At 35.8% G+C, this 13,799-nt stretch overlaps 2 protein-coding genes across 3 annotated transcripts in view; both read right to left on the bottom strand.

Moving 5' to 3' along the window:
* Positions 1 to 712: 712 nt before the first annotated feature.
* On the bottom strand, positions 713 to 3,471 carry hoxb8a (homeobox B8a). 2 transcript variants are annotated; one of them, XM_005171563.6, is made up of 2 exons: positions 2,657 to 3,471; positions 713 to 1,903 (listed from the first exon to the last, which is right to left on the bottom strand). In XM_005171563.6, exons 1-2 carry the CDS (start codon positions 3,078 to 3,080, stop codon positions 1,587 to 1,589), a joined length of 741 nt encoding a protein of 246 aa, XP_005171620.1. In that variant the 5' UTR covers positions 3,081 to 3,471; the 3' UTR covers positions 713 to 1,586.
* Positions 3,472 to 8,935: 5,464 nt separating this feature from the next.
* hoxb9a (homeobox B9a) overlaps positions 8,936 to 13,799 on the bottom strand; it is a 5,086-nt gene continuing 222 nt past the window's right edge. The window contains exons 1-2 of the mRNA NM_131121.2: positions 13,358 to 13,799; positions 8,936 to 10,848 (exon numbers count right to left, since the gene is read on the bottom strand). The exon at positions 13,358 to 13,799 is cut by the window's right edge and continues 222 nt beyond it. Of these exons, the coding sequence (NP_571196.2) occupies positions 10,613 to 10,848; positions 13,358 to 13,799 (678 nt within the window). The 3' untranslated portion in view covers positions 8,936 to 10,612. The remainder of the gene's footprint in view (positions 10,849 to 13,357) is intronic.

The raw sequence follows: 13,799 nt of genomic DNA, 5'->3' as shown, positions 1-13,799 counted from the left end.
CTCTGTCACCGGTCCTGCCCAAATCCCAATCTCATCATGGCATTTCTGCAATGTCTCTAGCCTACAGTGTGTCTGTGTCAAGCGCATGATGACGGGGGCCCTCACTAGTTTCTGCTTCAAAGGACTACTATAGCCTGAACAGTCACCACAAACTAGCGTTTTCCATAGCGACTGGCTGGTCCAGTGCGTCCCAGTTTCCCTGTCGATAGTTAGCAAGCATAGAGTCTTGTCGTAGAATCTACACTCTCTTAATGTTGGAGAAGCCCACATAAGACATTAATTCACCTGACGTGGTGTGCTCTTATTACTCAAATACCCACATTTAAGAGTGTTCAGCATGATTAAATTTCGTTTTGGGAGTTTTTTTAAATGTAGTTTCACGAGAATAGATGGCTGTTTCTGTTTAGTGGCGTATTACATTCTGTCGTTTTGCAATGTTGACCTGTCAAAATATTTGAGATATCTTGTTCACGTACTATAAATCAAGAATAAGACCACACTACATGACATTTTACTTAGATTTGTAATCATTACCTATTTGTAAACATTCGTTTTATTGTAATATTTAATATTTTATTGTACTATTCCACATCTCATATGGAGTTAGTTTAACAAAAACACAATTTTGTCTGGTAACCGATAAGATTTTGACTCGAGCATATATATCCAAACCGCACATAAACGAGAAATGATGTCGAGGACACATAGTGTCACGGATTCTCGCTTGTAAACTTTATTGTGTCCACCTTCTTATGATGTCTTCAGTTGTAGACACTAAAATACAGATAGGAATGACAACAAAACACATAGTCATCTGAAAAATTACTTCACCAGTAAACGTAAACGACAACAATTTGATGCGTAGTAAACAATGGATCACATAACATTTTTTATACTTTTTTATTATGTTTATTCATTTTTATAATTCACTGTGCGCATGCTTACCCCAAGAAAGGAAGACAACAAAAATACCATCGATTTAAGAAGAACCAAAGACGTGTAAAAAGAGATTCTACGGCATAAATAGGCAGTTTCATGTTGTTGGAAGTCAGTAATTTCTACGTCATCATAACATATAAGTGAGAACAGTTAAAAGTGCACCATTTAACTTAAAAACTATACAGCTGCCAAGGTAATTGTTAATGACAATATCCTAACAATAGAAACATAAGTTTCACGATAATTATTCCACAAAGAAAGGAGACTAGCTTTAACACTATCGTACTCTCTGAACAACAGGTAAAAAGTAGAAATGCTTCTTGTCCTTCGTCTTCCTGATGTTCTGTGGGCATCACATTAAAATTATTCATTCGTCAAGTCCCAGTATTTTTTCTGTTCCTTCCTCGAGTGAAAGATGTAACCACCCGACTTGATTACAATGTCTCTATGAGACAAGCCTGTCATGCAAGCACCGTTATTCTGTTCATCATAGTCTGTTTGATTTTCCCTATATATTCCTTGCAATTTTGATTGACTGACACACACAAACACTGCCTCACTCACACACACACACACACGCACACGCACACGCGCACACACATACACATACACTCTCACACACACATACACACACGCTTGCATCCGCTCTACATTTGTTTTGCCTTGTCGCAGTCTTCGCCGGCTGACTGTGTACCGGATGCCTGTTCTTTCTCCCGTTTTTCTTTTTCGATCTGCTCTTGTTCAGACTTGCTGCTTGGAAACTTGTCCTTGTTGTTTTCCTTTTTCCATTTCATGCGACGGTTTTGAAACCAGATTTTGACTTGTCGTTCTGTCAGTCCTAAAGCGTGTGACACTTCAATCCGACGCTTGCGTGTTAGGTAGGGATTGAAGAGAAACTCTTTCTCCAGTTCGAGCGTCTGATAGCGGCTGTAGGTCTGACGGCCTCGTCTCCGTCCGGCAGCTACTGGCAATAAAGAAGTTTAGAGATGTTAGACAACTCAAAATGCGCCAAATCACAATTTTGGAATCAAATATCTTAATATATGTAACCCAAAAAGTCCACAAAGGTTGCATGCTTGCATGAACATCTGCAATTCGTAATGGTGTTGCATTATTAGTTTATGAGTAGGCTTTTATTGTACAATGCAGACTCCCCACAGTCTTACACAGTGATTATTCTAAAAGCTCCACCATTACAAATATAAGTAGGCCTATACCACAGCACTAATACACAATAATGAGCAACACTAACCATACAGTATAGTCGTCAAAAAGCAGTATAAACTATTTCACAGGATCAAATGATTAGGCACAGCCGTAAATGACATAATCCTTGTGAAACTGTGTAGTGAAATAAACTCGGGGGCTCACTGTAAGTCGTTAAAGGCTGCAGTAAAACTTTGACCTGGGTGAGAAGTGAGAGATCAGCTGTGGGGCAAAGTCTCACACATGGAAAGAGCAAGAAGAGAAAAGGGTTTTCTCTCGCCTTCTTCCTCTCTCCCCTGTCTTTGTATGGCAGGGTCATTAAACTGTAAAGTGATTCACAAGTTTTGAACACCATAAAACAATAAAACTGGCTATTGCCCCCCTCCTCTCGTGCACACAGGAAATGCAATTGTAAAGCTAAATTTCACAGAGATGTTTTCGAGGAGCTAACTCGATGTTCTGTCACTTCAACAAACACACACAACGCAGTTGGCTGGCTTTTCTGTCTCACCTTGAGGTCGCATCCACGGGAACAGTTGTGTGGGCGACGGACTCTGTTCTGTGTTGTCCGTCTCGTCGCCGATGCCCCCCGTGGCGAGCTTGCAGTCGCTATACTGAACCAAGTCGGCGTCTTGAGCACCGAAAAGTGTTTGCCTCTGGAGAGCATCATAACCGTAGAAGTTACCCGGCTCGCCGTGACAGGTTACCGCACATGGACTCTGCTGGTAAGGCGCAGCGGAGAGCGTGGATGCGCCGTGGTGGTAAAACTCCTGAATTTGAGGAGCATGCTGGAAAGTGGCCCCGGTGCCTGGACCATACACGACGGTGGGTCTCGTCCCTAGGTCCTGAGCAAATCCGCACTCGTAATAGTTTGGTCGTAAAGTGTCTCCACTTTTGTACTTAGTGAAGAGAGAGTTGACGAAATATGAGCTCATCTTTTACTGCTGTTGGTGGTGGTACTGATTTTGTTCAAGAGATTACGATAGAATGTCTTTATATAAGCGCAGTAGCTCACAGTTACTGAGGTAACAATGTTGCAGCAAAGCGTTGATTTCCAATTACTGGGCGGCTTGCGTGTGTATACCTTTTGTTAAAACAACTTATCTAAAGCTTCCATTGGCATGTTCCCACTGTAAAGTTCCAGCATCACAATTCCGGCGAATGGTGCCAGTTCCCGATCAGTTTTCTATGATTTACTCGGCTGCAAATGAGTAGTTTCATATTTTGCGGTGTGTTTTGATGATCATTTGCATCTTCTGTCTGATCCTCGTTCCACTATGGTTTCTCGCATCCCCACACGGACACCGCTCTGCGCGATTCTGATATGAAGGGAGTGAGAGAATGAAAAAGAGAGAAAAAGAGAAAGCGGGTGAGAGAGAGCTAAGAGGGAGCGAGCGCGAGGGAGCAGGAGAGAGAAGGGGGGCCAGGGGAGAGAGGAGGGGAGAATATGCACATTAATATGTTCAAGCGGGTAAGTTAATGAGAAATCTGCCGCTTTGCATCAGATCAAGTGCATAGCCTCCGCCCCTCCCCCAACCTCAACTTCTCTACTCCAAACCCTTTTGAAAGATTGATTTTTTTTTTTTTTTTTTTTTTTGCATAGACAACCCAAAGTGATGCATATTTAGTCCTTAATTTCCTAATCTCTAATGAAGTCGAGCCTTCTTTTTTAAATGTCAGGGTCTAGACGGCCAATTTTAAAAAGTACACGATTTAATTGGTATCAGATTAAACACATCCAATGCTCATAAGCACGTTCAATTTTACAGGAATAAGCGAACTGACTGTGGCCCGCGCGTCAAAAATAAGCGAGGTAGGCCGAGTCGTATTCAATTCTTTGACAACAATATTCTATTAATGTATTTACAGAAAGAGGGGGATGTTGAAATGGACCTGAGCGTCAGGTGTAATGGTAAATGTGGTTGTAAATGGTTTAACAAACTATAAAATGCAATAAACGCCCCTACTGTTTGTTGTTGACGTAGTGCATCAAAAAGCTGTTAGGCTTTTATGAGGTTCCACGACCAATGCTGTAAATGCTTCACTTCAAATTTTATCCATGCAAGGACTGTAAGTTCTTTAATTGTCATTTTTGTTTTGTTTTCAGTTCAGTGCGCTATAATGCTTAGCACGAGTAGATCTAACACTAGATCCGAGAAGATCCGATTAGTGAAATAAAACGTCAATACAATTTTCCAATGGCAAAAGATAGCAAAGTTAATAAACATATAAACATAAATAAATAAATAAATAAATAAATAAATAAATAAATAAATAAATAAATAAATAAATAAATAAATAAATAAATAAACGATGCTACATTTCTATAACAGCTTAAACATTGTGCGTGGTGCGTTCTGGTGAGGGTAAAATTGCAGATGTCCAATTGTTGTAATGAAACTAGATTCGTATTTAAAAATCATGCCAATATATATCTAAGTAAACATGCAAAACAAAAACGCTCACATCGAACTAAAGCCTGTTTACTTTTTTACTTTTTAAATATAGAAACACGTGCTGCATGTTTTTTACAGCTTCATTTGCTTCTGTAATAAATTACTGCAGAGCGGTTGAAAGCAATATCTCACCCAAAATCTTCACCTTTGTCTCAATGTAACAAATTCCGTTTAAGCATTGTTGACTATGTACAGTGTTAATGTTTATATTACGGGTTGATCTTTAACGAGGTAGCCGCATTTTGTTCTTTCTCGTGCATCTTTTTAAAAGGATAAAGAGTTGTTGTTATTGTTGGTGTTGATGATGATGTTGCTTTGTGTAAAGCGTGATTAGCACTTGGCTTTAGTAAACTGCATGTAAACGTTTTAGACATTGTGTTGTGAATACTTTCTTGAATATAGTTTTTTTTTCAATTACACAAATATCATATCTTTGTAAATAGTGATTCTTATACGAAATTATTAATACAATTTATATGAATATTTTAGTTACTTTTTATTTGTGCTTTGTCAGAGCAATTCAATAATCTATTGTGTTTATTTTGTTAATAAAGCATTTTCTGAACAAAGTTTTGCGTGTTTTGTGTTTTGATTCTACAACGTATATTAAAATCATATTATAAATTAGAATTAATTCACCAGTATTTAAAACAATCACTGAGACATCATATCTAAAATCCAGACCTGTATTTTTTGGTAACATTCAATAAAACGAGCAGAGATATCAAGATAAACAGGTGCAGTTGTTTAATTTATTTCTCTATACTCTATAGACCTATTGCTCCAATTAATCCCAATAAAATAAAATATATATTCTTAGAGTTTTATTTCATTTGTTTATATTAATTTTTTTATTGCAGTTTGTGTGTCGTAAAAACAATGTATATTTACTAGTATGCAAAGAGAAAAAATGAAGAGCGACTGCTTGTTTCTCTTGGTGTTTATCATAAAGATTAAAGAATCATCTGAGCTTAATGTTCTTCGTCTCTTTCAAAAGCTCCACTGTGACGGAGGGAAATTGTGTGAATCTTACTTTAGTCAAGTGTAATACCGCACATGTCTGCAAATGTTTTGGCCCCTGTGTTTCCGTTTTGGCGGCGGAGGGTGATCAGGCAGCCTCTTTTTGGTGGAGCAACATTGCCATCAAGCGTCTGTTGTGTGTTACTCCATGGTCAAATTCCGCTGTAATAAGACGGAAGTTCAAAAGCTAATGGTTCTATAAACAACGAACATAAAAACAGAATGAGCGAATTAACAGCTCAGTAAGTGCAAATTCGATGATGTAAAGTACTTATTTTAATTCTCTATAACAAGGAATCCATTTAAAAACCGACCCCTGTAGTATATAGTCTTGTGTGGTTTTTCACCATATATTGAAAATTAATTTACGTTGAGTTGGAACACTAACACGAATAATGTTAAACTATATATATATATATATATATATATATATATATATATATATATATATATATATATATATATATATATATATATACATATACACACACACAAAGGAAGTGTTACTTCGATTATTATATATTATAATTATAATGAATAATTAAACAGTGCTATAATAATAATAATAATAATAATAATAATAATAACAACAACAACAACAACAAACCGTCGCTCATATATAGCATTCCCTTAGTGGATTGTGTGAAATTTTCATGTAGGCTACTACCGCCAATAGCATTACAAACAAACAAACAAACAAACATGCTACTACTGGTAATAATAATAATAATAATAATAATAATAATTATTATTATTATTATTATTATTATTATTATTATTATTATTATTATTATTATTATTATTATTATATTTTATTATTCATTGTAATTAATTATCATAAATATATTATGTTCAAATAATTATTTAAAATATGATTTATTGTTCCGTCCAAAAAGTTTAATCTTTGCATAATACTTAAATATGCATTAAAAAGTGTTGCAACTGCAGTTTATAAAATAAATAATATAATATAATATAATATAATATAATATAATATAATATAATATAATATAATATAATATAATATAATATAATATAATATAATATAATATTACATAACATAATAAATATTTAATGTAACAATAATAAAATAGAATAGAGTAGAACAGAATAGAATAGAATGAAACATAAAATAACATACTATAATATAACAAAATATAATATAAAATAATGTAACATAATATTATATTATATAATTTATTATAATATAACATAACATAATATGATATATTATAATATCAAATAATAGAATAGAATAGAATAGAATAGAATAGAATAGAATAGAATAGAATAGAATAGGATAGAATAGAATAGAATAGAATAGAAAACTAAAAACATTAGTTAGGACAGATTTTTTTTTTCTAATGTATTTTTTAATTGCTTTGAAATGAAGACAAATATTTAGATTTCTATTTATTCGCAAGCCATTACATTTTTATTATTACATCAAAAGAACTGGACACAACAAACTGGCCATAAATATTCACATATTTTTACTTTTTATGGTTACAATACGCAGCAGTTTATAATAAACACCTTTTTTCTTTTGTCTTACTTATTTTGTAGTTACATTTTTGACTTTGTTTTAGCTAGAGAATGTAATGTAAAGGATAGTTGTGTTTGAGTAAGAATAATTTTTTTTCTTTTCAGCAACAGGCCTTTTGTATTTCCAAGACACAATCGGATGTGTGCCCACAAAATGGCGAAGTCGAGTCCGCTCCCAAAGGTTGTAAACAAATTAACGTTGGTCATCCCAGACGTCTCGCCAGAAATCCTTTTTGTGGCGGTTTATGGCCCGCTATAAGGACTGTAGTGCGTTCGGAAATGGAACAAAGGGTGGGCGTCGATTGAATTGGGCTCAGGGCTCTCATGTGGAAGTCCAAATCTCACCCATCCCGACCCCCTACCCTGCAAGGAATCTGCACGCCTAAAGAACAAACGCTGTACACAATAAACGGCAAATGCGAGATAAGAGAAAAAACAGACTCCCCCAACGTGGAAACGGTGTTTACGCAAATTATTTTGCCTTAAAGTTATTAGTAGCTTGCAACGATTTTCACATTTTCTTCTTTTTTTCACGCGCAGTGTTTGCTTTACAGCCATTTAGTTCTTAACCTTCAGAAATTTATACCCTATAAAGTTTTATTACAGTCATATTATTTTATTGCGGCGCACCACATTGAATTTCTTTCTCTTTTTTATGACAGTCGACTTCCCATTTCCTCTGAACACCGAGCGTACATCCTTTCTGCAGTTTGTTTCCGTTCAAAACACCAAAATAAAGGGCGTTAATTGTGTGGCAGGGCTCAAAATGTCTTCTTACGCCTACAGTCGCCAGTACAGACTTATGCTGAATTAATGTGTCGAGTAGTCATTTGTGAACACATCTGTGAGCCAGGACAATTGGCTATGTCTTCAAAAACATTTAATTGCTACAATCTGTTGAACGCAGATATTTTTTATATAAATATATAGCTGTCTCCTCTTCCAGTTTACATTTTTTTGCGTTTCAGAATACACAGAATATTGGCTGTTTAATAGTATAGTTAAAATGTGTGTTTTAATAAAATATTAAAGCTAAATACTGTTAAAATTGACTGGATTCTAAAAGAAAGTCAATATTTGCTTAGAATCTTTCTTGGGTGCAGATTTTGGTCCTCGGGTCCTACAGAAAGTTGGCTAATCCAACCAACAGATAGACCTATCTTATCTTTTTCTGTATGCATTAATTTATTACACCTTGCTTCTGCCGACAACATATCTTAATGGTTTTTGATCCATAGCTTACATCTGGAGGATGTGGTATAGCCAAACATAACACGACTAATATCACAAGGGAATAAAATAAAGAGTGCCAAGGAAAAGATGAGTCTTGGTTATTCTCAGTAAATTTTCTTTCTACATATTAGTTGCACGTTTTTTCATTCTGAAGATATGATCGGACGCACGGTAACATATTTGCAACATATGCCTCTCATTAGAAAATGAAGTAAACATAAAGTGCTGCAGCAAAAAAAGAGACAAAAATTGGTTGGCTTGCAGTGAAGCATAACAAGCGAAGGTGTCAAATTGGGTGATATAATTTGTCACGTGCTATAAAAGCAGATTTTATTTTCACCTTAATATGTGTAGATCTATGTGCATTGAAAACCTGTCATAAACACATGCAGGAAAAAATACCCACGCGGAGCCAACTGAATAGCAGATACCACTGGGTGTGCTTATTTGGAGAGAGAAAATAATCATAATTCAGATGTGAATCAAACCGTATCTTTTACAACCTGCAACTGTTTTTAGAAATGACAATACCTGCATTTGTGGTCTATATGTAAACTTTTAATGAGTCCAGCATCAACAGTGCAATGGCACAAAAAATAAAACTATAACATGAAAAGAGACGGAGCAGTTGTGTACAAATAGCCTATAATTTAGACGCTGTGTTGGGAGTTAAATTGGGTCTTTGCATTATGTTTAAACATATTGACGATGTTATTGTTTGTTTGTGTTAGATAGTGTCAGAAAACAGCACTAACTGTTGTTTCTTCCTGAAGAAATTGTTATTTGCCACTAACAATATAAAGAGCGATTGACATCAGAAGATAGGCGCGCTCTATATTTTAGTAAAGTCATATCACAGAAACAAAACATACAAATAAAAAAGCTATATGTAAATACATAAAAGTACATTACTGACAATACAAAGAACGGACATGATTCTGGACATATACATGAAACTTGTAAACAAATAGCAAAATCAAAGGTTACTTGTATCAGCTCATTCAAGTATGAAGTATTGAAATTGTTCTTACAACATATAAAACATTCAATTCAAACGGAAAAAAATATTAACGTATTTACAATAAATTAAAGTTACGGTACATAAAACAGATGCAAATTAATACTTTTTTTCTCAATAACACGTACATAAGAAAACTACACAATACAAGGCATGCGCAAATTTATGTAAACAACTGCGACCAAATCTGTGATTAAATTTGTTAAATTTAAGCACGAATTAATTCTATGGTTACTGGCACGCTACAAACATACACTCGGAACTTGAACTCTAATTTTATATAAGTATTTTAGAAAGTATTTTAACAGAAATGAATAGGTAAACGATTCATTTTTGTTTAATTTAATCAGCTTGATTCTTGAATTTAACCCCAAACAAAACAAACACAACTGAAGCTATCAAGAAACATCTTAAGAAAAACTGGGACAGTATTACTATTATTATTATTATTATTATTATTATTGTTGTTGTTGTTTTTATTATTATTATTATTATTATTATTATTATTATTATAATCGAGTCACCAAAGATGTGTGATGTTTTATAATTGTGCTAATAATTATCAAATTTACTTATAGTACACTTCAGGTTTTGAAAGCCTGTTAGCATACGCACTTTTTAACAATAACTTCACAGATGGCATCAGCACTGCTTATAATAATAATAATAATAATAATAATAATAATAATAATAATAATAATAATAATAATAACTGTGTTGTAACTCACTTGTCGTTTAGCAAACCTCTTGAACATGCTTAACAGAAGCAAAACGTTCCTTGTATATAGAATAAGGCTTGTGTTACATACATTTTCTTTTTCTATTAGCACACGTCAATGACAAAAAGGAATGATCGGAAAGCAGAATTACATAGAACAACTTTATAAAAGAAGAATATTCCAGATTTAGTTAGCTTGTTGAAAGCAGTTCTTAATCACCTGTTTATTTCCTGATGCAATGTTCGTTTCTTTAACACAAGTCATAAAATGCAATAATAGTATAGGGAGAGATGACATGAGGTTTTCATCATCTCACCTCTTCCTTTTACTCTAGACTTAACAATGTCCAGTCATACGGAAAATGGCGTGTGAGTGCGCGTTTGAGTTTTCTCTTGAATGCATTGAAACAACGGTGTATCAGCTTCCAGATTAAAAGACTCCTTGTAAATGGCTCGAACGCCTAGTACCAGTCTGCGTTATTCTTTGGGCTGGTCCTTATTCATTTTCTTCATTTTCATCCTTCTGTTTTGGAACCATATTTTTACTTGTCGCTCCGTCAAGTTCAGTAGACGAGCAACCTCGTGTCTTCGGTCTCGGGTGAGGTACATATTGAACAGAAATTCCTTCTCTAGTTCCAAGGTCTGATATTTCGTGTATGGACAGCGTTTCTTCCGGGATGATCGAGCGTGTAACCAGTTGGCAGATGGGTCGTCTGTAAATGGCAATAAAAAACAAATGCGCATATACCGTCAGTACAGTTTTGAAACAAACAACAACAAAAACACAATTCACAATGTAAATTACCATAATACAGCGCATGGGCCTTATCACCTTTAAATGCATGTAAAATAACCAACCTGTGATTAATAAAAAATAATAAGGAAATAAATGCAAATGTATTGCAATCCAAGCTGTATAGCACGAGGCAGTCATACAGCTCTACGCTTAAACTACTAGCAAGCAACTTTTGTACCAAAATGCCATTTATGTTCACCTGTGATGATGCACATCATTCATTTTCCAGTTATTAATAACGTGGAAGCACTGAACAATACATTGAGTTCATTTTTAAGCAAAGTTTATAGAAATATTAAATCAACGGAGGGGGAAAAGGTTTAATTTTGAGCTCTACAGGGAGTTCAAGCATTCTGGAATGCTCTATAAAATGTGGTCACAAGTGACATGAGATTATCTCCTTTTTAGGGAGAAATGTGGGATGAATTATGGAGGAAGAGCATCTCTAACGAGGCGTCTTCTCCCTCGGTGGTTTTGTCGGGAATGCAGATGGGAGGCTAAAGAAATTCCGTTGTGCTGACTTTTGTTGACATGCACACTGAAATCTCAATGTTAGAACGACTCGAGATGAGATTCACTGTTTGATGATGTCAGCCGTACCTGTGTGTGTTCAGTGACGTAATGTGAAGATTGCTACCGTGCATATACACTTCGTATCCACCTAAAGCATTTACTAATGTCACTGCATGAAAAAAACTTCAGCTTTTGGCACATAGGCCTACCTTAATTTTTTCGAAAGGGCTATATTTTTGCTAAAATTAAATAAAAAATAAAAAATAAACGCGCATCCTCTTTTGTAGATGGGTAATATTTGTTTTCCCATTTTATGTTAGGAAACCCAATCGCTTTGCCTAAAGGCATGCACTTCAAATACATCAAATTTCTAGGATATCTTACATCTTATGACGCAATTGTAATTTATAATGATGGAATGCGATATACGCTGCTAAAAATGATTAATGCGCGTGTCATGTCAACTGCAGGCCTCACGGACTCGTCTCTACCTTCGCGACTTACAAGACAGGTCCAAGGCATAATCCCTGACGATTTAATACTAAGTGTATCAGGCTATATGATAGGGAAAGTGAAGGGAAAGATATTAAAATCCACACATTGTGCAAAGTTGTAGAATATGACTAATTGGTTCTATGTAATTTGACCGAAAACGTTTTCATTGACAGTAGACCCCTGACCTTAGGAAGCTTAGTATTGCATTTGCCAATGTTATGATTCAATCTCATTTTTACCTTGAAAGTTTTCTAACGCAACATACCCCAAAGACCTCGTAGGATTAATGGGGATGCTGGCTCCTCTGATAACTTAATAAACTTGAGGGCTGTAACTTTTTCCTTCTCATGGGCGGCCATGAGCACAAAGCGGGACGTGTAACTCCCAACATCATTGCCTTTGCCTACAGTTTATTCTGGAAAGCCGCCCGGGGTTGCACATTGGGGATTTCTATTGCGCACAATTCCATTAGTTCACAGTGCTCCAGCCTATTTCACGGATTAAAATCAATGTCCCCTTTCAAATGCATTGCGCCAAAAATCGAAAACGATCGTTTAAAAAAAATCCTTTAGAATTTAGTTGCGTTTCTGAATTTATTTGAATAATAATTCAGCAATAAAGCTACTTACATGGCTATGAGCTAGAATTATTATATGGATTATTCTCTGCATCGGCTTAAACCCACTCTTGAGGGAGCTAAAGAACAGGCAACCAGGTCAGGAAAACATAACCCCCCAGCAGCCAGAGAGACTACATGTTTAAAAACAATCATTCATGCAGCATTAACATTAGAGTATTTTTAAAATATACCTGGACTTACGTGTAGTTGATATACATTGATATAGTAGATAAAAATTTAGTAAATAAATATAATTAACATTATTCATAATACTGAAAACATTCATATGTAAACCAAATAAACCTTAAAATAATCCTGACCATGAACTACTAAACATAAGGTCAACATTTGCACTATTAAGTATAAGTGAGAGACACTTTTGCGCAAAAATAAACTATTTAAAGTCGACCAAAAACTGGCTGGTGCACTAAAGTACGCAAACGTGCAAATAAGCCTAAAAAGCAGGAATAGACAAATGCATTACCCAAAACTGAAATTAACGCAGAACATGATTAAGGAACGCTATAAAAGCGTGAAATTTGTATATGGCCCCAGCTGGTCTAAGGAAACATCCCTTAGCCATGCATATAGCCAAGCTAAATCAGAGCTATATATGCTATAGTACACATTTGTGTAAAATAAAGATGAGATGAAACCCTACATGCCGGGGAAAACTAGAGAATGCTACATGATCATACTTGGCTGCGTGATGTGTCTGTTGCTCTCCGTTGCTTTGTTCTAGTTTTATGACAGCATTAAACGCTTTACAGAGTGTTCACTTCCTAGGTTTATAACTTACTTTGATCCGGTCCCTCTTTGTCTTCGCTGCCTTCGCATATGTCCTTATTGTCTTCAAATCCTGCGCTGTGACCAGAATTTATCTCCCGTGCTGTGGAGGACTCCAAGATATACTCGTGCTGCCCAACGAGTTTTGGCGGTTCCCCGAGATGTCCCAGGAGCGGCTCCATCTTGACCTGTCCCTGCCCGGGCAGCGGCTCTGCTCTCGGGGCACAGTCGAGCCATGTCCGGAGGTATCGAGTATCCGTTGAAGGCACTGGCTGTGTCGGTATGTAGGGATGGTAGACCGCGGGTAAGCCATTAGACGCGTGGGAACTGAATGGACTCCACGAAGAGCTGAACACTGGAGGCTTGGGCTGGAAGCTACAAGAGGGAAACTCGGGATGCTCGCCGGGTCCCGGTTGTCTAGCGCTGGAGTACTGTACATTGGAGAAGCGGGACGC

This window comes from Danio rerio, chromosome 3 (genome assembly GCF_049306965.1).
Source record: "Danio rerio strain Tuebingen ecotype United States chromosome 3, GRCz12tu, whole genome shotgun sequence".
In the NCBI taxonomy this organism is placed as follows: Eukaryota; Metazoa; Chordata; class Actinopteri; order Cypriniformes; family Danionidae; genus Danio; species Danio rerio.
The sequence above is the reverse complement of the archived record's forward strand: the minus strand, read 5'-3'. Positions and strand labels throughout refer to the sequence as shown.